Source organism: Scyliorhinus torazame, chromosome 18 (assembly GCF_047496885.1).
Source record: "Scyliorhinus torazame isolate Kashiwa2021f chromosome 18, sScyTor2.1, whole genome shotgun sequence".
Taxonomy (NCBI): domain Eukaryota; kingdom Metazoa; phylum Chordata; class Chondrichthyes; order Carcharhiniformes; family Scyliorhinidae; genus Scyliorhinus; species Scyliorhinus torazame.
In genome coordinates this window covers 629,110-656,950 of record NC_092724.1, presented here as the reverse complement: position 1 = coordinate 656,950, position 27,841 = coordinate 629,110, and the positions used below count along the sequence as shown (strand labels likewise).

At 46.8% G+C, this 27,841-nt stretch overlaps 1 protein-coding gene across 3 annotated transcripts in view; it reads left to right on the top strand.

Annotated features, from left to right (window-relative positions):
- The window catches only part of LOC140394884 (nuclear receptor ROR-beta-like), a 179,123-nt gene that overhangs the window by 106,383 nt on the left and 44,899 nt on the right, over window positions 1–27,841 (top strand). For all 3 annotated transcript variants that reach the window (XM_072482040.1, XM_072482042.1, XM_072482039.1), the window contains 4 exons: window positions 5,388–5,529; window positions 8,428–8,841; window positions 11,326–11,447; window positions 12,542–12,674. In XM_072482040.1, coding sequence (XP_072338141.1) covers window positions 5,388–5,529; window positions 8,428–8,841; window positions 11,326–11,447; window positions 12,542–12,674 — 811 coding nt within the window. The remainder of the gene's footprint in view (window positions 1–5,387; window positions 5,530–8,427; window positions 8,842–11,325; window positions 11,448–12,541; window positions 12,675–27,841) is intronic.

Sequence of the window (27,841 nt, the reverse complement as noted above, 5' to 3'; positions counted from 1 at the left end):
TTACAAGTGTTATTTATTATAAGCTGACACTATTCGCCCTTACAGCGAGAACTACTAAATCCCGTGTTTGTGCAGTGCAGCTTTTAGTGTATCATGTTAGCTAGAAGTGTGTTACATGTTGATGTCCATTACTGACTATTCCGAAGCTGCCTGGCCTCCCATTTACACTCTCTGGAAACGTGAGCATATCCAAAACCTTGCCTCTAACTAACTCACAGCGAGTCCTTCCCCGTGACCTATTTTAGTTCCCAATCTGGCAATGCCCTGATTTTAAAATTCTAATTTCTGCTCTCCGAATTCTCTCTGGCCTTGCTTTTTACTACCTCTATAACCTCCCACTACCCTCGAGATCTCTGGTTAAGAATAGCCAGATCTAAACCTTTCGCAGCTACAACTAACACTTGGAAGCTGGAGTCAACAGAAAGAGGAATGAGAGAAAATATCTTAAAGAAAATAATAATTCTTGCAAAATTACTGCGTTGTAAAGACAACATGACAATAATACAATACCTATATTATCCTCAAGATGTTCCAAAATGAATATCATCAATTAGTTAAAGCGAAACCAAATATAAATGGAAAACAAAGGACAAAGAAATGTACAGCACAGGAACAGGCCCTTCGGCCCTCCAAGCCCGTGCCGACCATACTGCCCGACTAAACTACAATCTTCTACACTTCCTGGGTCCGTATCCCTCTATTCCCATCCTATTCATGTATTTGTCAAGATGCCCCTTAAACGTCACTATCGTCCCTGCTTCCACCACCACCTCCAGTAGCGAGTTCCAGGCACCCACTACCCTCTGTGTAAAGGACTTACCTCGTACAGCTCCTCTAAACCTTGCCCCTCGCACTTTAAACCTATGCCCCCTAGTAATTGACCCCTCTACCCTGGGGAAAAGCCTCTGACTATCCACTCTGTCTATGCCCCTCAAAATTTTGTAGACCTCTATCAGGTCGCCCCTCAACCTCCATCGTTCCAGTGAGAACAACCAGAGTTTGTTCAACCGCTCCTCATAGCTAATGCCCTCCATACCAGGCAACATTCTGGTAAATCTCTTCTGCACCCTCTCTAAAGCCTCCACATCCTTCTGGTAGTGTGGCGACCAGAATTGAACACTATACTCCAAGTGTGGCCTAACTAAGGTTCTATACAGCTGCAACATGACTTGCCAATTTTTATACTCAACGCCCCGGCCAATGAAGGCAAGCATACTGTATGCCTTCTTGACTACCTTCTCCACCTGTGTTGCCTCTTTCAGTGACCTGTGGACCTGTACACCTAGATCTCTCTGACTGTCAATACTCTTGAGGGTTCTACCATTCACTGTATATTCCCTACCTGCATTAGACCTTCCAAAATGCATTACCTCACATTTGTCCGGAATAAACTCCATCTGCCATCTCTCCGCCCAAGTCTCCAAACGATCTAAATCCTGCTGTATCCTCTGACAGTCCTCATCGCTATCCGCAATTCCACCAACCTTTGTGTCGTCTGCAAACTTACTAATCAGACCAGTTACATTTTCCTCCAAATCATTTATATATACTACGAACAGCAAAGGTCCCAGCACTGATCCCTGCGGAACACCACTAGTCACAGACCTCCAATTAGAAAAGCATCCTTCCATTGCTACTCTCTGCCTTCTATGACCTAGCAGTTCTGTATCCATCTTGCCAGCTCACCCCTGATCCCGTGTGACTTCACCTTTTGTACCAGTCTGCCATGAGGGACCTTGTCAAAGGCCTTACTGAAGTCCATATAGACAACATAGACTGCCCTACCTGCATCAATCATCTTTGTGACCTCCTCGAAAAACTCTATCAAGTTAGTGAGACATGACCTCCCCTTCACAAACCCGTGCTGCCTCTCGCTAATACGACCACTTGCTTCCAAATGGGAGTAGATCCTGTCTCAAAGAATTCTCTCCAGTAATTTCCCTACCACTGATGTAAGGCTCACCAGCCTGTAGTTCCCTGGATTATCCTTGCTACCCTTCTTAAACAAAGGAACAACATTGGCTATTCTTCAGTCCTCCGGGACATCACCTGAAGACAGTGAGGAGCCAAATATTTCTACCAAGGCCTCAGCAATTTCCTCTCTAGCCTCCTTCAGTATTCTGGGGTATATCCCATCAGGCCCTGGGGACGTATCCCCCTTAATACTTTTCAAGACGCCCAACACCTCGTCTTTTTGGATCTCAATGTGACCCAGGCTATTTACACACCCTTCTCCAAACTCAACACCCACCAATTCCTTCTCTTTGGTGAATACTGATGCAAAGTATTCATTTAGTACCTCGCCCATTTCCTCTGGCTCCACACATAGATTCCCTCCCCTATCCTTCAGTGGGCCAACCCTTTCCCTGGCTACGCTCTTGCTTTTTATGTACGTGTAAAAAGCGTTGGGATTTTCCTTAACCCTATTTGCCAATGACTTTTCGTGACCCCTTTTAGCCTTCCTGACTCCTTGCTTAAGTTCCTTCCTACTTTCCTTATATGCCACACAGGCTTCATCTGTTCCCAGCCTTCTAGTTCTGAAAAATGCCTCCTTTTTCTTTTTGACGAGGCCTACAATATTTCTGGTTATCCAAGGATCCCAAAATTTGCCGTATTTATCCTTCTTCCTCACAGGAACATGCCGGTCCTGAATTCCTTTCAACTGACACTTGAAAGCCTCCCACATGTCAGATGTTGATTTGCCCTCAAACATCCGCCCCCAATCTAGGTTCTTCAGTTCCCGCCTAATATTGTTATAATTAGCCTTCCCCCAATTTAGCACATTCATCCTCGGACCACTCTTATCCTTGTCCACCAGTACTTTAAAACTTACTGAATTACTGAAACCCTTTTTAAAAGAAAAATAGACAGCTGCAAATAAAGATATATTTAGTGGGCGGCACAAATGACTTACAGGAATTGATCTGAAACCACTTTCACCCTTTAATTATGAACTATGGACTGGTTCCAAATACAAAGAAGCCGTTTACCAACATAAACCACCAGAGGTTCAGGTCAGCTCAAGACGGCAGCAACATATTTTGTGGGATATGGGGGAATTTGTCCAGTATCCATAGTAACTCTGAGATTTAATGCTTGCACAGCCTTTCCATCGGATGGAGCAGTTTCGTTGCCATTATGGATTCTGGGTGAAGAGCTCCTCATTCTTCTGCAGATGTTTCTAATGCAATGACCACTTTGTGAATACGGAAAGCTGCAAATAAGTGGCAGCCCCCCTCAGTCCCTCTTGAGCCAGAACAGGAACACTGTCGCAGTGGAACTCACAGACCTGTTCAATAAGATCTGGGCTGCACAGGATGTCGTTGCTCTCAGTAACTGGCACGATCTTCAGCACGGTCTTCTCACAGGTTGGAAGTAGAGAGTATGCTTAGCAAAGAACAGCTAGGTTTTTGGTTTGGCAGATCATGCAGTGAGCAGATCTTTACGCTCAGTAACACCATTGAGCAGAGCCTAGAGTGTCAGGCCACATGTTATCAACTTCATTGATTTGCAGAAGGTTTTCGATAGCATCCATCAGTCGTCACTTTGTACATCACAAGACGGTATGGCATCCGGGAGTGGTGTATTAATATCTTTAAGTCCTTACACTGCTGCATCAAGGCCAGGACGGACATCACACACTCCTTCAACAGCATAATAACAGGAGTAAAGCAAGGCTGCAAACTCTCCCCATTTCTTTTCCTCTTGGTTATTGATTTCATCACGAGGAAGGTAATGTTTGGTGCAGACTTTGGAATCTCTTGGCAATGCCATCGGTTAACGGTGGGTTTCACAGCTGACATTGCCTTGCTAACCAAATAATGTTGTGCATTCTAAAACATGGCCAGCAGCTTTGGGAGCAGCAATGCTAAGGTTGGTCTACGCATCAGCTGAAGAAGATCAAGATAATGATGGCTGGAGGCCCCTCCCATCAACATCTGGCAACAGAACATCGAGGATTTTGACCACTTCTCCAATCTAGGAAGCATCATCTCCAAGGAAGGTGATGTAGAGATTGATATCTGCACAAGAAGTGCAAAGCAGCATTCCCCTTCCAGAGGCTCCACACAGTCTGGCCATCCAACGCCATCAATGCGGCCATGCAGCTGCAACTCTACATTTTCATAATAGCACCAACTGCAATCTATGCCAGACATGGAAAAGCAATCGGGTAAGTTAGACGTCTTCCACCAGCACTGTCGGCATTCGGTCTGGGCATCATATGGAGCAACAACATCACCAATGAAGAAGTATGACAGAGAGCAGGTCACAAGTGTCACTGCGACATCATGACCAAAAGATGATGGAGGCTGGCAGGACACATTTTTTTGCTTTCCGGGTGTTCACCTCACCAGATTGGCAGCAGATTGAACACCACCAATTGGAAAAGGAGATGAGGCCAAAGATGTGCCTGGAGAAGTGAATTAAAGGAGGACGGATGTGGAAGCTTTGGAAAAGGTGCAAAGGAGATTTACCAGGATGTTGCCTGGAATGGAGAGTAGGTCTTACGAGGAAAGGTTGAGGGTGCTAGGCCTTTTCTCATTAGAACGGAGAAGGATGAGGGGCGACTTGATAGAGGTTTATAAGATGATCAGGGGAATAGATAGAGTAGACAGTCAGAGACTTTTTCCCCGGGTGGAACAAACCATTACAAGGGGACATAAATTTAAGGTGAAAGTTGGAAGATATAGGAGGGATATCAGAGGTAGGTTCTTTACCCAGAGAGTAGTGGGGGCATGGAATGCACTGCCTGTGGAAGTAATTGAGTCGGAAACATTAGGGACCTTCAAGCAGCTGTTGGATAGGTACATGGATTACGGTAGAATGATATAGTGTAGATTTATTTGTTCTTAAGGGCAGCACGGTAGCATTGTGGATAGCACAATTGCTTCACAGCTCCAGGGTCCCAGGTTCGATTCCCCACTGGGTCGCTGTCTGTGCGGAGTCTGCACGTCCTCCCCATGTGTGCGTGGGTTTCCTCCGGGTGCTCCGGTTTCCTCCCACAGTCCAAAGATGTGCAGGTTAGGTGGATTGGCCATGATAAATTGCCCTTAGTGTCCAAAATTGCTCTTAGTGTTGGGTGGAGGTGTTGATCTTGGGTAGGGTGCTCTTTCCAGACTCAATGGGCCGAATGGCCTCCTTCTACACTGTACATTCTATGATAATCTATGATTAATCTAGGACAAAGGTTCGGCACAACATCGTGGGCCGAAGTGCCTGTTCTATGCTGTATTTTCTATGTTCTATGTTATCCCAAGCTGTGGCTGACCTGCTATTTCTTGGCAGGCCTGAAGCTCAGAGGCAATAGACATGCTGCATGCTATCACAAATTGACACTATTGGTAACAGCCTTGTAAAGTTTTTGAAAAACACATTTTCTGAACCAGGGTTTCTTCAGACGAAGCCAGCAGAATAATGCTGCCTATTCCTGCCCGCGCCAGAGGAACTGTTTGATTGATCGGACCAATCGGAATCGTTGCCAACACTGCCGACTGCAGAAGTGTCTCACTCTTGGAATGTCGCGTGACGGTAAGAGAGAGAACTGCAACTGGCTGAGCCGGTTCGTCTTTTTCGCAAATCACCTGATGCCTAATGTTGTATTTGTTACTAACCATTTTTATGCATATGTGTACTCTAGGAATTATCCACAATTAGGAAATTGAAAATTGTCTTTTGCTTCAGGGAGTTTGTTGATTTTGGACCCAAAACAGACCCAGATTAAACAAGCTGTTCAACTGATCTCATTGGCAGAATTTACTGGCAGCACTTGAATGAGAACCTGGCTCCAATCTGGCATTCATATTGGCTCAGAGTACCTTGTGAGACAGCCAGATTTAGTTTTGCATCATATCGGTTTGTATGCGTCTCTCTATCTGTTAGTACAAGTTCTGTACATTTGGACCCAAATAAACATATTCCTGGCCAAACTATAAATTTTATTCAAGTATTGAATTCCAAGGCACAAAACCAAATGCCCCAGTTTCCTGAACATGCTCCGAGATCCAGGCTTAATGTATTCCCCAATTACCTTTCTTCTTAATAAGTTTCACTTGAAGCTGAGCCAGCAGCGATTTCACCGACAGACAACACATTTTAGCAGTTTCTCCAATTTGACTTTTCTTCATTTCTGCTGCTGAGTGAGTGTGCAGCAGTCCCCAAAGACATCCAAATTGGTTATTTTTATCTGCAGGTTACAGAAACCCTGAGCTTAATCGTTGTACAAGTAGAGCTTTTCTTTGTCGGGTGGTTTTGTATTTATCAGAGTTTGACTAGCTCGGATGCTGATGGAATGTTGCTGGGGAACCGAGAAATGGAATCTACTTTCGCAACAGGCAGCTTTCTCACCAACTTCTTGTTGCTACATTTTATTAAGATGTAATGTGATAAAACATTAGTTGATTTTTAAACTCTCCGCTTTCCACTCTGTATCGCTGTTAGGTCTGGGTTTTTTAAATGCCTGCATTGGAGGAATTTTGGAAGGATGTTTAATGTTCCTTTTCAAAATCAAATGGGCTGATCTCACGTTTTGGCCGTTTTAAAAATTATTGTCCACAGCAGGATTTAGTAAAAGGTTACTTTGTAGTATTGGGTTTTAAGTAGTTTCTCGCAAACACCAAAAATGAAACTTAGTAAGCGAGTGAAAGGTATTTTGTCAAAACAAAAGGCAATTTGGCTTCCTCAGTAATTAGAAAACACCTTGCAGTTGATTTTGCTGCCGGTCAGAAGATATAATGCTCCACTTTCCACCTTGCCAACTCTCATTCATTTGAAACTTGGGATTCAGACATGTCGGAGCAGTGGGAATGCCAAAGAGTGCAAAGAGCTTTGTTCTCATTTGGATGAGTGGGAGATGTTTCGTTGAAAAGGAAATATATAGGCCGGGATTCTCCGAGCCCGCACCGGGTCGGAGAATTGCCGGGGGTGCGCGGGAATCCCGCCACGCCGCTCCGACGTCGGGCCGCCGATTTTCGGTCGCCGTAGCGCCGGGCGGGGGCCGTTGAAAAACCCCGCACTGATTCTCTGCGCTCGAGTGCCTGCCGAGTTCTGCCGGCGTGGTTTACATATGGCCCCATCCGGCGGGACCTGCGGGGACCGTCCTGGTGGGGGGCGGGGCAGGTCGAGTCCGGGGAGGCCTCCACGGTGGCCAGGCCTGCGATCGGCGGGGGCGCTCATTCCGGGGGGGCCTATGTTCCTCCGCGCCGGGCCCCTGTCGGGCTCCGCCATGTTGCCCAGGGGCCGGTGCGGAGACGACGGCTGTGGTAGTGCCGGCTTTCGACGCCGGAGCAGCGCACAGCACTCCGGCACCGTTGTAGCCCCGAAGACGAGGACAATGCCTGGACCTAGAGGCCCGTTGACGCCGCTGCCGCTCGCACCGGTTTTAATGCCGGCGTGAACACTTGGCCGCGATATGGGAGGATCCAGGCCAGAATGTTTTGTTTTGATTTATCTGGGTGAATAACGATCAGGAAATGGAATTTTCAAAATGAAGGCAGAAATGGGGATCAAAAATACAACAAAATTGGCTGATTTCTGAAGAAACGCATTTCCTTTTCAAAAATATAGGGGCGGGATTCTCTGATCCTGAGGCTAAGTGTTGACGCCGTTGGAAACACCGTCGCGTTTCTCGACGGCGTCAACACGGCCCCAGGATCAGAAATTCTGGTCCCTACAGGGGGCCAGCAGGGCGCTGGAGCGGTTCACGCCACTTCAGCTGGGAGATGCGCACACGCGTAGTGGATCCGGCGCGAACCGGCATGTGCAGTGTCTCCCTTCTCCGCGCCGGCCCCGACCCAACATGGCAGGAATGCCGGCGCGGAAGAAAGGAGGCCGGGAGACAGAGAGGCCGGCCCGCCGATCGGTGGGTCTCGATCGCGGGCCAGGCCATATTGGAGGCCCCCTCCGTGGATGGACCCCCCCCCCCCCACTACAGGTCGCCCCCGGACCCTTCAACGCAGAGGCCCCGCCGGCTCAGAGCAGGTTAGAACGGCACTGGCGGGACTCATTTTTTTCTTTACGGCCGCTCGGCCCATCCGGGCCGGAGAATCAGGGGGGCCACGTACAGCGGCCCCCCACCGGCGCTGCGCCGACCTCGCCGGCCCCACTGCGAAGAATCGCGTCCCGGTGTCGGGGCAGCGTGGCGCGATTCGCACGCCCCCTCGCCAATTCTCCAACCCGGCGTGGGGTCGGAGAATCCCGCCCATATTTCTTTCATTCACAGAATCATTGCAGTGTCGAAGGAGGCCATTCAGCCCATTGAGTCTGCACTGACCCTCTGAAAGAGCACTTAGACCCCTCTCCCCGTAACCCAGTAACCTCAAGGGCCCATAACAACTCTCTGATTAGTAATTACATGATGATACAATTGTTAATGAAGGGAATTGATGATCATTCAATTGCTAATAAGGTTTCCCCCTTACTTTCCTGTAGCTGTAAAGTTTGGTCGTATGTCCAAAAAGCAGCGGGACAGCCTCTATGCAGAGGTACAGAAACACCAGCAGCACCAGGAACAGTTGGCAACAAAGGAAAGTTCGGAGGGACTGGCACGTGTTTATACAAACAGTGTGAGCAGTGGACTGGGAGATCTGGATGACATCAGCAGCACTTTCTCAGACGGGCTCCTGTTTGACTTTCCACTGACCCCTGATGGAGGGAACAGTTTTTATAATTTTGATCTTTCGGCCTCTGCTGAACCATCTCCTGATCAGTCTGCTATAGATGTGAATGACATTAAACATATTAAACAGGAGTCCATATATGAAATCATGCTGGAGCCCAGCTTGTTCTCGTACCTCTCGCCAGAGAATGGGCAGCTAGCCACAGAAATCTCAATGGTGGAGATAGGTATGTATCGCTACTCCTTTATTCAGTCAGTATATAGACACGTGCTAGAAATGTGGACTGACAATTGACTTATTCTACTCACGAGATTACAAAATAATTAATTGCTGTGAAACACCATTAAGCCCATTTCTAATATTTCCATCCAGAGAGATCTTCATTTTTTTCCTCATTACTGTGAAATCCATGTTTCTCAGAGATAATGAAGAACATACTGTGGTGACTTTGTCCAAATATTGGTATCTCACTAATAACATGAAACTCAGAGCAGTGTTACGATAAGGTATGGAGTTCAAATTTCATATTGGGTCATCGTTTGCTGTCACGGTAATGAGGAGCTAAGAGTGTTCTCTGTTATCTCTGCGCAAAATGGGAATAACCTTTTTTTAATTCGTTCTTGGGATGGGGGTGCTGCTGACCTGGGCCAGTATTTGTTGCCCATCCCTAATTGTCCTTGAACTGAATGGCTTGCGGGTCACTTCTCAGCGGTCAGTTAAGAGTCAACCGCACCGCTATGTGGGTCCGGAGTCACATGTAGGCCAGACCGGGTAAGGGCGGCGGATTTCCTTCCCTGAAGGACATTAGTGAACCCGATGGGATTTTACAACAATCGACAATGACTTCATGGTCATCATTAGACTTTTAATTCCAGATTTTTATTGAATTTAAATTCCGCCATTTGCCCTGGTTGGATTTGAACCCGGGTCCCCAACCATCTAAGCTGATGAAGGGCTGGGAAGGAGTGTGAATGCGATGTCAAAACAAGTGTAGAAAGAGAAATAAAATGGAAAAGAAATACTGGATTAATAGAGAATAAAGCAAACAGGAAAAAGAATAAAATACATTTAAAAAGTTGACATTTTAAATCTTCCTGAAAAATGTCAAAACCTGAAGGAGTGAGACTCCGGACGTGAAGCAATTGGGTTTCAGCGCCAAATAATCAACAATTAACGGTTACTTGATCTACCAGATCATAACATTTACAATGAAGACGCAGGCCATTCGGCTCATCAAGTTTCCCTTCGGAAGAGCACCCTACTCAAGCCCACACCTCCACCCTATCCCAGCAAACCAGTAACCCCACCTCACCTTTTTGATCACTAAGGGCAATTTATCACGGCCAACACACCTATGCTGCACATCTTTGGACTGTGGGAGGAAACTGGAGCACCCGGAGGAAACCCACGCAGACACAGGGGGCGGGATTCTCCCAGCCCTGGGCCGGACCGGAGAACTCCCGTGACCGGGTCACGCTGCCCTGACGCCGTCGGCGAGAATCGGCGCCGGCATGTTTGGCGCGCCGCCGGTCGCGGGCCGCTCTATGCGGCCGGCTCTCCGATTCTCCAGCCCGGATGGGCCGAGCGGCCGTGGAAAAAAAACGAGTCCCGCCGATGCCATCCACACCTGCTCGCAGCCGGCGGGAACTCTACGTGCAAGGGTCGGGTGGCGGCCTGTTGGGGGAGGGGTCTCCGACCCCGGGGGGGGCCTCCGATGCGGCCTGGCCCACGATCAGGGCCCACCGATCGGCGGGCAGGCCGCTCTCTCCCCCAGCCTCTTTTCCTACGCGCCGGCCCCTGTACTCCTGCGCCATGTTGCGTTGGGGCCAGCCCACTGAAGGAAGCCACTGCGCGTGCGCGCATCCCGCGGAACGGCAGCGGCACGAACCGCTCCAGCGGTTCGTGCCCCTGTAGGGGCCAGAATTAGTCCTGGCAGCGGCCCGTTCACGCCGTCATAAAATGCGTCGGCGTTTACAATGGCGTGGACACTCTGCCGCGGGATGGGAGAATCCCGCCCAGGGAGAACGTGCAGACTCCGCACAGACAGAGACCTACGTTCGGACTTGAACCCGGGTCCCTGGAGTTGTGAAGCAACAGTGCTAACCACCGTACAACCATGCTGCCCACTATTACCCCCTAAACATCAGCAGTGGGTTTGATTAGTGTCTGCCTTCAGAAACGACAACAGTTTAATGATCTTCATTGGAATATCAGACCGAAAAAGCCATTTTGACAAAGCTAATGATAACAACAATTGACGTTTTACATTTGACTGACATTTGTTCCTTGTCTTGTATAAATAGTGGTGAGTGAGATTAGCCCCGCCGATATTTTGGAAGCACATTATAGATCATGACATTGTTTGATTTGGATGTTTTCTCTCCCTTAATCCAATGTTTATTTCCCTTTTTTTAAATGTCTGTTTCCGTACCGGATTTGACATTGAATTTCCAATCCTTGTATCTCCTTAACCAATGAGATTTCTTTTGGTTGCCCCGTATATTTTGCTCTGCCGTTAGCAGCTTGGAGTGGGCAAGCTGGAAGGTTTTTAATGGTAAATATGAGCAACATATGCCACGATGCTGGGGGGGTGGGCGGGGGCGGGGGGGAGCTTTATAAATGGGATCCACTGGATTAAATTTGTGAGTACCTTTGGTTTTGAGCTGAGTGTCTTGTGTCATCCCTTTAAAACCTGTGACCCCTTCTCCAGATCGGGTAGCACAGAATGTGGTGGAATCACATTTGGTGACTTGTCAGTACACAATTGAAGAGTTAAAGCAGCTTGCCTGGCAGCCCTATACACAAGAGGAAATCCGGAACTTTCAAAATAAGGTACCAATTCAACCTACTTTAAGCAATCTTCAAATATTGCTGCAAAAATTTAAAATCTTCACACATTAAAAACACAAAAGGTTAATTTGAAATAACATTCTCATTCACTGTGTGCTAACTGGAATTCAGCCTGTCTATAAAGAGAAGATAAACACATTCCACTGAGGTTATTTTCCTGATTTTGTTTTTATCGTTGATAGCCATCCACAAGAATGAGCGTACATCTCTGTGCGTGTCTAGTATTCCAGTGCACTCCTGGTTTCACTCCTGTGAGCCACACTGCTTCACAGTCAAGCAGCTTCTTAATTTAAAAATTCTCACCCGTTTTCAAATTCCTCCCCTCGCCCCTCCCTATCTCTGCAATCTCCTTCAGCTCTCCAAGATATCTGAACTCCTCCAACTCTGCCCTCTTGCACATCCCCTATCCTAATTGTCATCAGCTCAAAGCTCTGGAATACCCTGGCCACACCCCTTGGCCCCTCTGTCTGGCTCTCCTCCTTTAAGACACTCCTTTGTAACCCTCCTCTTTGACCACGTTTTTGCTCACTGACTTTATGTGGCCCATATTTTATAATGTCCCTGTAAAGAACGCTGGGTTGTTTCATTCCATTAAAGATGGGAGAGAAATATAAGCTGTCATTGTTACTTTCTCATTCAATTAATGGAAAACTCTGCCTCAGCCATCGCACTAAGAGAGTTGGGATTGGTTAAGAGCTTGTTGGATATTGTCCCATTATTGCAGAGGCTTGAAGCTCCATAACTGTAAACACTAAAGCCCACCGCGCATTCTGCAGGAATTATCACATAAAAGGAGAATTGGCCTAAATTGCACCTAGGACTAAATCAAAGTTCCATCATAATATTTTCCAGGAATTACTATTTGCTGCTGCAGGTATTTCCTCTCTGACCACAAAAACGTTTGATTTGTATCAATTATCTACTAATTTATAAGAGTTACCTAATTATTAAAAAAAAGTATAGATAAAAGAACATATTGATCACTCGGTCACTATTACTTGACTGATATAATCTACAGTGTAAAACCTGGTGATGTCTTTTGTACAATATATTTACTTTGATTCTGGTTTTAACAGTCCTGTGAGACTATGTGGCAGCAATGCGCGATCCAAGTGACAAATGCAATCCAGTATGTGGTGGAATTTGCCAAGCGAATCAGTGGATTCATGGAGCTGTGTCAGAATGACCAGATAATACTTCTGAAAGCAGGTACCTAGCACATTTATTCTGACAAAGGTAGCGAGACGCTGATAAGACAAAAACATTGGCCGTGATTTAGTGGCCGCGATTTAGTGGCCCTGTCAATCTCAGGTGCAAATCCATAATGGCTATTAAATTTTCGCCGGAAATTTGAGATCTTCCTGCTGCTGCCAGTGATGTGAACAGGTTCACATTCAGTCCTGAGCCTGATTTCCTTCATTTTAAATAAATTAACATCCACTTACCAGCCTTGACATTGTAACGTCCGCCCAACACCTTCTCCTCACACCTAGGGTGAATCATTATTGGTTTTCGAAAATGTAACCGGGCAGGATTCTGGCACCATCCGCTGACCCCTGACAGGTTGGTGCTGTCAGGGGTGGGCTCCCTGGAGGGCCCCATTGGGGCCTGCAAGGGGTGGAGGGGAGAGGAAGAGCCCCGATGCTTGGGGGTGGGTTCTGATGGTATGGTGTGGATCTTAATCCCTTTTATAATCCCATCAATACGATGGGAAAAGCAGGGCGTGCAGCCTATCAGCTTCACACCGATCATCTCACCTGAGCCAACACTGAATTTTGGGGACAATTCCGTCCGTTGATTTTAGAAAATGTGGACATTGGGACTGAGCAGGAATAATTCAGCAGCTTTGTGACAAATGAAAATCCACAGCAGAAAACAGCAGCTGTGAAGAAGGAATAAAGCTGAGGGCCAGAGTGGGTTAATAATTCTAACCCTGGGCCTGTTCTGAATCTAAGGGAGATGATGACTCTCTATTGGATCATTCATGGGAGTGTAATGAAAGTGTAGTGATCTGTACATCTGTACATACATCTGCATATACACCAGGGACTGCAGACAGATGTAACAGCCACAGCATCACTAGAGGGCATCAGAGACGGGTATAAAGGGTCCAGCCCAAGGTAGGATCCGCCTCTTTCAGAAGCACAGGGCTAGTGAGCAGCAGCAGACAGAGACAGCTCAGCATAGGCAGCTTACCTTAGCTTCACTGGTCATACCTCTTGACTGTATTATATCTAGTTAAACTCTGGAAACAGAACAAACCCATTGAATAAAGTATTTGTGTTAACTGGAAGTCTACAATCTTTATTCAGACTTAGAGAATAACATATGGTACCACGAGTGATTTCAGAAAGCTAGCTAGACACCAGCAAGAGAAGAAAAACTTAACCGGATATTCGACTGGAAGACTTCGCAGCAAATGGATCCTCGACGACTAACTGATTGATTGGAACTTGTTGGAACTCCATGGCAGCTGGAAACAACCGGTAATTTAACTTATAACTGGTAAATGTTTGAACAGATGTTCCAAATATTTATCACAGCTAATGATTTAAGCACTGCCTCTGACACAATGAAAATAGCCCTACTACTCTCAACAGGAGGGCATGAAGCTAGAGAAATCTATAATAGCTTTAATTACTTAGAAGGTGAAGACAACAACAAATTAGACGGTATATTCAAAAAATTTGCCAAACGCTGTAACACTCAGACTGGTGTGATGCTGGAAAGATTTAACTCTTGTCAGAGAAACGGAGGGCCCATCTCTGATTTTATTACAAATCTCAAGTGATTATGCTGGTTTCAGAGACACTGTGTTAATGCATCAATTAATTTCTGGACTATCTGATAAAAATTTGAGGGAAGAACTATCACAAAATAAGCATCTAACTCTAGAAATCGCTATACAAAAATGCCTTGCTTATGAACAAACACAAAATCAATCCTGTCAGTCTTTACAAACACAGAATCAGTGTCTAGAAAAGAAAATCAGAAAAAACGGCGGCAAAACTTACCACGAGGCAGAGGCAGGATTGAAGGAAGTTCTGAGCGGCAGCCATCTTGAGAAAGGAGCCGCACATGCGCAGTTGCGAAAAGAGCGGACAGTACAGGAAACTCGGAGTGCACATGGGCAATCGAGTCGTACACATGATGTCATGACGTCAAAGGACCAGGACCACGCCCACTTAATAGGGAAATGCACGAAAATGAACAAAAAGAAATTTAAAGCTACAAAACCCAATTTTCTTGCCTCAAAAGACAGAACAATGCCCAAACTTACACCAGCAGTTGAAAATAACTGTCACAACATCCTGGAACAAGCAGTTAGCACCACCCTACAAGATGATATGGTCCTTGTAGACTACGACTCAGGCGAAGATTTCACCTTGGGAGATGGCTACTCCAGTACCAAATCTAAACTGCAACTAGAGGAGATGTACCGGGAAGACCCCGACGATGAGTTCTTTGGAATGGGGAATCTTCAGCCCGGGGAATGGGGAATTCTGTAGCATATATGACATTCCGACACATGAGTGCAGGATTATGCTGCGGCCTGACGCCAAGAAACAGAGAGTGGTCCACGCACCACGAAGGGTCCCAGCCTCCACACAAGAAGATTTGTTCATTGAGCATGAAGAGAACGATCACAACTCCGAAACAAAAAGCGATGATTTGTCCATCGAACAATACACACAATACTGCTCAGACATGGCTGAGTTATTCGGAGATCCTGATCACAGCATCAGCAACACGGTTGAAAAGCTCAATACGACTCTTCTCATGGTCGATGAATCCAACACCATGGTGCCATGGCAGATCGGTGATACATGGGATGACAGCAATACTCAAGACGAAGACGACGCCACACAGAGAGCACAGAACGACTCTGTTGAGAGAGCACAGATCGACTCTACAGCGAGAACACTGCACGACTCCACACAGAGAGCGATGACAGACTCCACACAGAGAGCGATGACAGACTCCACAGAGAGAGCGATGAAGGGCTCCACAGAGAGAGCGATGACAGACTCCACAGAGAGAGCGATGACAGACTCCACAGAAAGAGCGATGACAGACTCCACAGAGAGAGCGATGACAGACTCCACAGAGAGAGCGATGAAGGACTCCACAGAGAGAGCGATGAAGGACTCCACAAAGAGAGCGACGCAAGCCTCCACAAAGAGATTGATGCAAGCCTCCACAGACAGCTCGTGACAGACTCAAAAATGGAAGCAAACAAACACTCCATAGCGAACGCCATGCATGTACAAGACCATGAAGATCTATCAAGCTTATCTGAGCCACCAGAAGAAGACACTGAATGTCTACCCACTGTATGTGAGACAAGTGACGAAGAAATCACAATTCTCATACAGGATGTGCAGGATCACAGCGAGGCTGACATATCTCAGCTCGTCTGCACAGAAGCACTTAATAATCAGAGGACAGCCACCCATGAGTCCAGAGAGACCACGTCAATAGAAATCTTGAAACTTTTGACTCTAGCAAAGGAGCACCACAACCCACAACAAAATGAAATTGTGAAGATTTTGACTCCAGCAAAGGAGCACAAAGATATCACAGATGATTCAAATGAATCTGAAATGACTCCAAAAGAGGAGCACCAAGAACTCAATGATGATTCAAGTGAACCAGAAATGACTCTAGAAGAGGAGTACCAAGTAAGCAAAGAAGAGGAATCGAATCCACCACAAATGACTGATGTCACCAACATCAATGCAACATCAGATCATTCTCACAATTCTCAAGAAGATACGCTCGATGTAGCAGAGACCACAAAGGACACTGACACCAGTAACTGTGACAATGACTCAAATCATCCACATGGCACACCCATTGAGCGTAACAAGAACAACAAAAAACACAAGAAGCACAGCAGAAACAAGAACAACAACAGCAACAACATAAACAACATGCAGCGCAACAAGAACGACAAAAGCAACAAGAAGTATCCCAGAAACAACAAGAAAAAGAACAAGAATAAAAGCGAAAACAACAAAAACAGAATCAACAAGCGCGACAAAAAGAACGACAATAGCGACAACAACAAGAACACCAATGAAAACAACCAAGACAGAAACGACAACAATGAAACAACGAACTGTACAACATGGTACAACTCTGTACGTGAAGGACAATGCCACAGCACATTGCGAAGCAATGACAAGACACAAACATGCCATGGCATGATAAAGAATCTTACGAATTCACATCTGCTCCAGAACAAACAAGCAAAACAGCTTTCACAAACGATAACATACAGAATCACTACCACAAACACAAGAAAAGGGTCGAGGTCAGACAACAGTGCGACATAGAATCGCTACCCGCAATCAAATGGAACAGGGGAAAAGGTGTCCACATCATTAAACGACTCATCAACAAAGCAGCCGAGTCACATTCCGACATCAACCTAGCTCTGTTTGTCGTACCGAGCAACCCCATTGAGCTCAGGACTGTCACCAGCGCAAATGCTCTTCGGCAGAGACATCCTGGCAACCCTACCGGCAAAGCAATTCCGAGACCCCGGCAACGCATCGGTTCTCGACGACATGCGGGCAATATGCTCCAAACAAAAACTATACCACGATCAACATGCCATCCCATTCAAGCCACTGACAATAGGTGACACCATCAGAATCAGGGAGCCAGAAGGCGGACAGTCTGAGTCAGCCACGGTGATCAGGCAGGAGGCACCGCAGTCCTACATTGTCAAATCGTCTGCAGGAGTACTTTTTCACCGTAACCGCCGGGATCTATTAGAAATTCACCTACAACGCCAGTATTTCCCACGCTGGACTTGACCGGGTCTGTTTGTCCACAGGACGTTCCTCGCCAGACGGTACTCTTGATGACATCAAACCATCATCCCTACTACCACCGTTAAGACGCTCCAGCAGAAGCCGTAAAGCACCCGACCGGCTAGATTTGTGACGACACTTCGACACACCCACAAGACGAATATGGACATTTCTCACGATGGACTCACAACACAGTTAATTGTTTCCGTGTTACTTTATCATTTTCGCAGTGTGCAGATTTGCTTATTCTCACCACTTGTTCTGTACGGTTTTCTTGAGGCCAGACTAGAAAACATATCCAATAAAAGGTGGGGGGGGGGGGGAATGTAGTGATCTGTACATCTGTACATACACCAGGGATTGCAGACAGATGTAACAGCCACAGCATCACTAGAGGGCATCAGAGACGGGTATAAAACTCAATATAGGCAGTTTACCTTAGTTTCACTGTCATACCTCTTGACTGTATTAGATCTAGTTAAGCTCTGGAAACAGAACAAACCCATTGAATAAAGTATTTGTGTTAACTGGAAGTCTACAATCTTTATTCAGACTTAGAGAATAACATAGAAAGGGCCTCACCAACTGCAATGTGAGTCAGCAACACCAAATAGAATGCTTCCCAATTTAGTTTTTGCCTAACTTTGCAATACGGAGTCACCATTATGAAATGTTATTTCTATAGCATTCCTCTTCTGGGTTGATGTCAATGTGCTTACCTCACAGTTTTAATCAGCCTTGGACAAGTTATCCACTTTTCTGAGGATTACAAATAGAACAGATTTTATAATAAAGAAAATGAAGTACAGGATACTCGCCCAAACCAGGTGAACCAACTGGCCTTCATTAGGAGAGAGCTAACATCTACAGAAAGACATCTTTCAATTCTAGAATGCCTTTCAGTTTCTGTCTCCATCTCTTTAAAGGGGCTTGGAGAATGTGAACAGGAAGGACAAAAGTTGAGGCGATTAAAAAGACCAAGGAAGCTCTTGAAGATGGGAAGCGAGCAAGATTCAGGGACACATCGGGGGGCTAAGTGCTGAGGCCGGAGTAAAAATGGAGTGTTTTACTCCGGCGTCGTCGCCCGTTCCGGGACCCCATTCTGCTGCCCACAGGGGGCTAGGATGGTGCTGGAGCGGCCCACGCCACTCCAACTGCCAATCCCGGCCGGATCCCGGCGCCGCGGGGTCCACTTGTTCGCAGTTGGGCCGGCGCCAACGAGCGCATGCGCAGTGGCCTTCCCCGCGCCGGCCCCGATGCCAAATGGCGCAGAGCTACAGGAGCCGGTGCGGAGGAAAGGAGGCCCCCCGACAGAGAGGCCTAGGCCACTATGGAGGCCCCCCGGACCCTCCAACGCCGAGGTCCTGCCGGCTCGGAGGATGTTAGAATGGTGCAGGCAGGACTCGGCTTTTTGATATTGGCAACTCGGTCCAACTGGGCCGGAGTGTCGGCGCATACCCCGACCAGCGCCGCACCGACCACGCCGGCGCCGCGCCGACCACGCCAGCGCCGCACCGACCCCGACCAGCGCCGCGCCGACCACGCCAGCGCCGCACCGACCCCGACCAGCGCCGCACCGACCACGCCGGCGCCGCGCCGGCGCCGATGGAGCTGATTCACAGCGTCGGGGCAGCATGGCGCGAATCGCGCGGCGCCGTATCGATTCTCCAACCCAGCGGGGGGGTCGGAGAATTCTGCCCAGAATTCCTAGTGGAAGGACATGATGGCTCAAGGCCCTACAATTGATGTTGAAGCAGAGAAAAAGGGACAAGTGTTACGATCCCAGTTGCTGTTATAACTGGATTGGAAAATCCCAGGATAGAACCCTGACTCAAAAGACTGCAGCTCCGCGTCAAAATCGTCAAAATTCCCGGGACCCGGGAATCGGCGTGACCGCAGAGTACGCCGTGTGGCTGGGGGCCCATTGCCAGAGGCCCATCCAGCGATCCTCCGCTCCCGACCAGCCGAGTTCCCGACGGCGTGGAACTAACCACCAATCACCGGTCGGGATGCCAGCTTGGGGGGGCGGGGTTTCAGGCACCGGGGTGGAGGGCCTTATAGGCGGCCGGGGTTAAGATCTGCGCGGTCAGATCCTCGGGCGCGCTGCCCATCGGGGGGGGGGGTCTAATTTTTATGTCTGCCCCCGCGGGTCTGAGTTCGCCATGGAGTTCAGCACAGCCACTGGAGGCCACCGCCGTGCGCATGCGCACACTCAAACCCAGAAGTGCGGGGCCCGTATCCACAGCTAAAGCTGCGAGATTCACTCCGGGTCCCTGCTGGACCCCTGCAGGGCTGGGAATTAGCCCATCTTTTTTGCAGGGATCTCCAGAGTAAAACTCCAGCATTTTTACGGCGGCGTGAGACCACAGTCCCATTTTGGGAGAATCCAGCCCCAAAACTTTTACTTTTTCATAAAAAGGTGGAGTCACAGGAATGCTAATTTAGTTTTAACAAGAAAAGAAATGTATCAGTTATGAAAAATTGGATTATTATACAATACTCTACCCCTCCCCTTAGTTTACAATTACACACAGTTTTAGGATTAACATGGATTTCAAAGTACATCTTAAGCTACGATGATTTCATTAAACAAAAAGTTCCTTTTGAGACTGGAAGGTGACTGCCGTCATATACACACACTCCACTCTAAACCCAAGTGAGTGTTTGTGAATTTCTGCTTCGAATTTCCCTAGATGATGATCAAATTAGAGTTTCCAAACTCTACTCCCAAAAACGGTTTCAAATCTTCTTTCATAATTATATTGAATGGTGCTGCAGGCTCAAAGGGCCGAAGGGCCTACTCCTGTACCTATTTTCTATATTTCTATGTATACCCTTAGCAGTTTGCATTCTGAACTCCAGTCTATTTTTCACAAGTGATTCTTTTAACCCAAGCTTCCACTCCACTTTTAATATCAAATCCAGGCAACGATTTTACACCATCCCCTTTTAGGTTCACTTTGTCTTGACTGCTTTTAAACAAACTCCGAGATCCCGCCACCGATTTCCATAGTTATTCCAACTAATAAAATCACACATACCTGAAAATCACTTCCGATATCTTTCTGCTGTCTCAATATTCTCATCTCTGTCTGTTTTAACTGAACAGTGCTCCTTAACTAGCTTCTTTTCCGACCTCAGTACTTGTTTTTTTGCCATTACTTCAGGGTATGGCTCTTCTTCTAGAAAAGCTGGGAGAGATGTCCCTTTTTATCCTTCTAAAACCAACTGGCTCTAGCAGAGCTGTGAGAACTGCCTTCTCTCGTACTACCCACCTCCAACTGCCAATTAATTCAGCTAAAACTAAGAACAAAGGAAATCCCTTTGGTCTGGAAAGTGGCCCCCTGTTGCTAAGCAATGGCTTATCCTTCTCTAGGCTTTTATTTACTCTTCAGACTGAAACCCTTTCTAAACACAATAGAGTCACAGTTGGAACTTAACCAACCCCCACACACACAAACACCTTTATCCAGCATGAATCTAACTATAGTTTTACCCTTCCACAGAAGCATTAAATTAAACACACTTAAAACAAACCTTATTGTTTTCTAACGCAAGAGTGGATAATCCATTCTGGTATCTGGGGGCAAGGTAATTCAACAATGTTACAAAGTCAAGTGTACCTTACACCTTTATCAGATTAGCAAAAGTTATACATTTCAATATTTGTGTGGATTGATGGATTAGAAACAACTGAAATAATGATATTTGTGTTGCTGTGCACATTTCTCAGGAGTTCTTTACACTTCTTAAATTTGCGCTGTGGATAGGTAGATGTTTTTAATTATCATTCATATTGATGATGTGCTCTTCTTAAATGATCCCTCCGAGATTGTCCTGGAAAACAATAAACCGAGAAAACTCCCATGTAATAAACCAGAGAACACACACGTGTAATAAACCAGACACACACACGTGTAATACACCAAAGAACAAAGTACAGCACAGGAACAGGCCCTTCGGCCCTCCAAGCCCGTGCCGACCGTGCTGCCCGTCTAAACTAAAATCTTCTACACTTCCGGGGTCCGTATCCCTCTATTCCCATCCTATTCATGTATTTGTCAAGATGCCCCTTAAATGTCCCTGTTTCCACTACCTCCTCCGCAGCGAGTTCCAGGCACCCACTACCCTCTGGGTAAAAAACCTGCCTCGTGCATCTACCCTAAACCTTGCCCCTCGCACCTTAAACCTATGCCCCCTAGTAATTGACCCCTCTACCCTGTGGAAAAGCCTCTGACTATCCACCCTGTCTATGCCCCACATAATTTTGTAGACCTCTATCAGGTCGCCCCTCAACCTCTGTCATTCCAGTGAGAACAAACCGAGTTTATTCAACCACTCCTCATAGCTAATGCCCTCCATACCAGGCAACATTCTGGTAAATCTCTTCTGCACCTTCTCTAAAGCCTCCACATCCTTCTGGTAGTGTGGCGACCAGAATTGAACACTATACTCCAAGTGTGGCCTAACTAAGGTTCTATACAGCTGCAACATAGATTATATAGAATTTACAGTGCAGAAGGAGGCCATTCGGCCCATCGAGTCTGCACCGGCTCTTGGAAAGAGCACCCTACCCAAGGTCAACACCTCCACCCTATCCCCATAACCCAGTAACCCCACCCAACACTAAGGGCAATTTTGGACACTAAGGGCAATTTATCATGGCCAATCCACCTAACCTGCATATCTTTGGACTGTGGGAGAAAACCGGAGCACCCGGAGGAAACCCACGCACACACGGGGAGGATGTGCAGACGTCGCACAGACAGTGACCCAAGCCGGAATCGAACCTGGGACCCTGGAGCTGTGAAGCAATTGTGCTATCCACAATGCTACCGTGCTGCCCATTGACTTGCCAATTCTTATACTCAATGCCCCGGCCAATGAAGGCAAGCATGCCGTATGCCTTCTTGACTACCTTCTCCACCTGTGTTGCCCCTTTCAGTTACCTGTGCACCTGTACACCTAGATCTCTCTGACTTTCAATACTCTTGAGGGTTCTACCATTCACTGTATATTCCCTACCTGCATTAGACCTTCCAAAATGCATTACCTCACATTTGTCCGGATTAAACTCCATCTGCCATCTCTCCGCCCAGTCTCCAAACAATCTAAATCCTGCTGTATCCTCTGACAGTCCTCATCGCTATCCGCAATTCCACCAACCTTTGTGTCGTCTGCAAACTTACTAATCAGACCAGTTACATTTTCCTCCAAATCATTTATATATACTACAAACAGCAAAGGCCCCAGCACTGATCGCTGCGGAACACCACTAGTCACAGCCCTCCAATTTGAAAAGCATCCTTCCATTGCTACTCTCTGCCTTCTATGACCTAGCCAGTTCTGTATCCACCGTGCCAGCTCACCCCTGATCCTGTGTGACTTCATCTTTTGTACTAGTCTACCATGAGGGACCTTGTCAAAGGCCTTACTGAAGTCCATATAGACAACATCCACTGCCCTACCTGCATCAATCATCTTTGTGACCTCTTCGAAAAACTCTGTCAAGTTAGTGAGACACTACCTCCCCTTCACAAAACCATGCTGCCTCTCACTAATACGTCCATTTGCTTCCAAATGGGAGTAGATTCTGTCTCGAAGAATTCTCTCCAGTAATTTCCCTACCACTGACGTAAGGCCTGTAGTTCCCTGGATTATCCTTGCTACCCTTCTTAAACAAAGGAACAACATTGGCTATTCTCCAGCCCTCCGGGACATCACCTGAAGACAGTGAGGATCCAAAGATTTCTGTCAAGGCCTCAGCAATTTCCTCTCTAGCCTCCTTCAGTATTCTGGGGTAGATCCCATCAGGCCCTGGGGACTTATCTACCTTAATATTTTTCAAGATGCCCAACACCTTGTCTTTTTGGATCTCAATGTGGCCCAGGCTATCTACACACCCTTCTCCAGACTCAGCATCCACCAATTCCTTCTCTTTGGTGAATACTGATGCAAAGTATTCATTTAGTACCTCGCCCATTTCTTCTGGCTCCACACATAGATTCCCTTGCCTATCCTTCAGTGGGTCAACCCTTTCCCTGGCTACCCTCTTGATTTTTATGTACGTGTAAAAAGCCTTGGGATTTTCCTGAACCCTATTTGCCAATGACTTTTCGTGACCCCGTCTAGCGCTCCTGACTCCTTGCTTAAGTTCCTTCCTACTTTCCTTATATTCCACACAGGCTTCATCCGTTCCCAGCCTTTTAACCCTGACAAATGCCTCCTTTTTCTTTTTGACGAGGCCTACAATATCTCTCATTATCCAAGGTTCCCTAAAATTGCCGTATTAACCTTCATCCTCACAGGAATATGCCGGTCCTGAATTCCTTTCAACTGACACTTGAAAGCCTCCCACATGTCAGATGTTGATTTACCCTCAAACATCCGCCCCCAATCTAGGTTCTTCAGTTCCCGCCTAATATTGTTATAATTAGCCTTCCCCCAATTTAGCACATTCACCCTAGGCCCACTCTTAACCTTGTCCATCAGCACTTTAAAACTTACTGAACTGTGGTCACTGTTCCCAAAATGCTCCCCTACTGAAACTTCTACCACCTGGCCGGGCTCATTCCCCAATACCAGGTCCAGTACAGCCCCTTCCCTAGTTGGACTGTCTACATATTGTTTTAAGAAGTCCTCCTGGATGCTCCTTACAAACTCTGCCCCGTCTAAGCCCCTGGCATTAAGTGAGTCCCAGTCAATATTGGGGAAGTTGAAGTCTCCCATCACAACAACACTTGTTTTTACTCTTTTCCAAAATCTGTCTACCTATCTGCTCCTCTATCTCCCACTGGCTGTTGGGAGGCCTGTAGTAAACCCCCGACATTGTGACTGCACCCTTCTTATTCCTGATCTCTACCCATATAGCCTCACTGCCCTCTGAGGTGTCCTCTCGCAGTATAGCTGTGATATTCTCCCGAACAAGTAGCGCAACTCCACCTCCACTTTTACATCCCCCTCTATCCCGCCTGAAACATCTAAATCCTGGAACGTTTAGCTGCCAATCCTGCCCTTCCCTCAACCAGGTCTCTGTAATGGCAACAACATCATAGTTCCAAGTACTAATCCAAGCTCGAAGTTCATCTGCCTTACCCGTAATACTTCTTGCATTAAAACATATGCACTTCAGGCCACCAGACCCGCTGTGTTCAGCAACTTCTCCCTGTCTGCTCTGCCCCAGAGCCAGACTGGCCCTATTCCCTAGTTCTCCCTCAATGCTCTCACCTTCTGACCTATTGCTCCCGTGCCCACCCCCCTGCCCACCTGTGTAATAAACCAGACAACACACACGTGTCATAAACCAGACAGCACACCCGTGTCATAAACCAGACAACACACACGTGTCATAAACCAGACAGCACTCCCGTGTAATAAACCAGACAGCACACCCGTGTAATAAACCAGACAACACACACGTGTCATAAACCAGACAGCACACCCATGTAATAAACCAGACAGCACACCCGTGTCATAAACCAAACAACACACACGTGTCATAAACCAGACAGCACACCCGTGTCATAAACCAGACAACACACACGTGTCATAAACCAGACAGCACACCCGTGTCATAAACCAGACAGCACACCCGTGTCATAAACCAGACAGCACACCCGTGTAATATGAAATGAAATGGAAAATGAAAATCGTTTATTGTCACAAGTAGGCTTCAATGAAGTTACTGTGAAAAGCCCCTAGTCACCACATTCTGGCGCCTGTTCAGGGAGGCTGGTACGGGAATAATAAACCAGACAACACTCACTCCCGTGTATGGCATTTCCTTCACTTCAATGGCAAGTTGTAAATTTGTAGCCCGCATGAATTTTCTAGAATGTGGGGACATACCAACACAGCAGCTGTATTACTGGGTGGGGTTTTCGCTGACCCCCCCCCCGCCCCTCGCCGTGCCATTGGCTGATGGCGGGAACTTCGGTCCAGCTGCTGTCAACCGGGTTTTGCATTGTCCACCTCCTCCCCACCCCCAGTGAAGCCACGGCGAGGGGTGGGTCACCGTCAGAGGGACCAGAGGATCCTGCTGAGAGGAATGGTGGCAAATGCCACCCATTATCTTTTGAAAATTGCCAGGATGTCCTTCACTGTTTACACTCCACATTATATTCAACTTTAAAATGGAAGCTCTAGCGTTCGAGCAAAGACCGAGCCAAGTTATTGGAGCTTTTCACAGCTGATGTTATTTTTGTTACAAAATTAATCACAAACATGAAAAGCAAATGAACTGACTGGATTTAATAGCTGGTTTTGAAAACCTGCCGGTGGACGTGAGGGCCAAGTCAGGTATGAACTGTTTACAAAGTAGGAACATTTGAACTGATGTACATAATTATATCAATCTTCCAATTTCACCTCATTGGTTTGTGCTTGTAGGTAGAGCCTATTTATTCAAACACCATTTTTTCCTTCAATCCATGAATTCTTTTACATTTTTCCTTTACAAATACTTAATCCAATTCTATTTTTTAAAGTAGTCGGTATCTGTCTGAATAACCACTTGTAGTAAAGAGGTTCTAATAACTTTCGGAATTGAAAAACTTTCTCTGAACTTTTACCTCAGTTCTTTGAGAAAAAACTCTGATTCTAAACCCTCTTGTTGATTTACTATTTTCTTTTCTGTTGTAGTTTCCAGTGAAGATTTTGAAGAGTGAATGTTTAACATCTCCTTCAGTTCACCCCACATTCACCTTCCTCTGTGAAAACAGACTGAGGCTGAGATTTCCTGGCTGTGTTGCGCCTGCAAAGCAGTGTGGAGTGGCCAGTGTACGCCGGGAGATCCCTCTTCCGGGATTTCCCCGGCTCGCCACACCTCGCGAGATGTGAGAAGTTGGGATGCGAATCCTGCCCACTGTGGGAGGAATCACATTCTGGCAAATCTGCATATTAGAGTGAGACAGCTAGTTCTCTCTAATATGCATTCCCGCGACCTAACCAAGGTGTGGGATCTAACTTTCTCACCTCGGAGACCTCGGGAGAGCGTCGTTCAGTGCTGGTCTCCACAAACTGGGACCAGACGGAACAGCACTCGTGGGGATTCTCCCAGGGAATCAAAGGTCCCCAGGTGCATGCCCTCTGGGCAGGGTGGCACCTTGGCACTGCTGGTGCCACCTGGCTGCCAGACTGGCACTGCCAAGGTGCTTGGTGGCATTTGCCAGCTGGCAGGGGCACTGCCAGGGTGCCAAGCTGGCATTTTTCACACAACAGGGATTTAAAAATGGCTTCCCGATCTCTCCCGGCACTGAGGGGATTCATGATGCAGAAAATGGGACTAACTGTAGCCTCGGGTCCACGTTCCTCGCTGAGGCGCCGATTTACCCGAATGGCCGTTCGATAGCAGGTCGTTTCCCAGCGACGTGACCACAGGGAAACATCCGGCTAATCGCACTACGGGACTCTGATCCCATTCGGATCGATCGCGCCCTTAGTGGGTCATTTATTTGCCAACAGGAAGCTAATGGGATTGGGAGGGACACGGACTCGCTCCCTCCTCCCCCCTCCCCCCCAAATACCACTCTGTACTTTCAGTGGAGGATACAATCGGCTGGGTGGAATCCAGTTGGACGGACTGATTAAACTTAATCCTCAAATTACTTTTCCCCCACTTTTACCATTCCTCCGTTTTTCAGATACATGTCTTCTTTAACGAGCCTTTTACCACAGATAGGCACATGAATACCACATTTACCACAGATAGGCACATTAATACCACATTTACCACAGATAGGCACATTAATACCACATTTACCACAGATAGGCACATTAATACCACATTTACCACAGATAGGCACATTAATACCACATTTACCACAGATAGGCACATGAATACCACATTTACCACAGATAGGCACATTAATACCACATTTACCACAGATAGGCACATGAATACCACATTTACCACAGATAGGCACATTAATACCACATTTACCACAGATAGGCACATCAATACCACATTTACCACAGATAGGCACATGAATACCACATTTACCACAGATAGGCACATTAATACCACATTTACCACAGATAGGCACATGAATACCACATTTACCACAGATAGGCACATCAATACCACATTTACCACAGATAGGCACATGAATACCACATTTACCACAGATAGGCACATTAATACCACATTTACCACAGATAGGCACATTAATACCACATTTACCACAGATAGGCACATTAATACCACATTTACCACAGATAGCACATCAATACCACATTTACCACAGATAGGCACATTAATACCACATTTACCACAGATAGGCACATTAATACCACATTTACCACAGATAGGCACATGAATACCACATTTACCACAGATAGGCACATTAATACCACATTTACCACAGATAGGCACATTAATACCACATTTACCACAGATAGGCACATTAATACCACATTTACCACAGATAGGCACATTAATAGCCTCTTGCCTTTTTAGGTTGAGGCAAAAAAAATTTTAATTCAATTTTGTCCTCATTTTAAAGTTCGGTTTGGAATGTCAATTTTAATGCCCAGACCAATTCGAACCACACATTG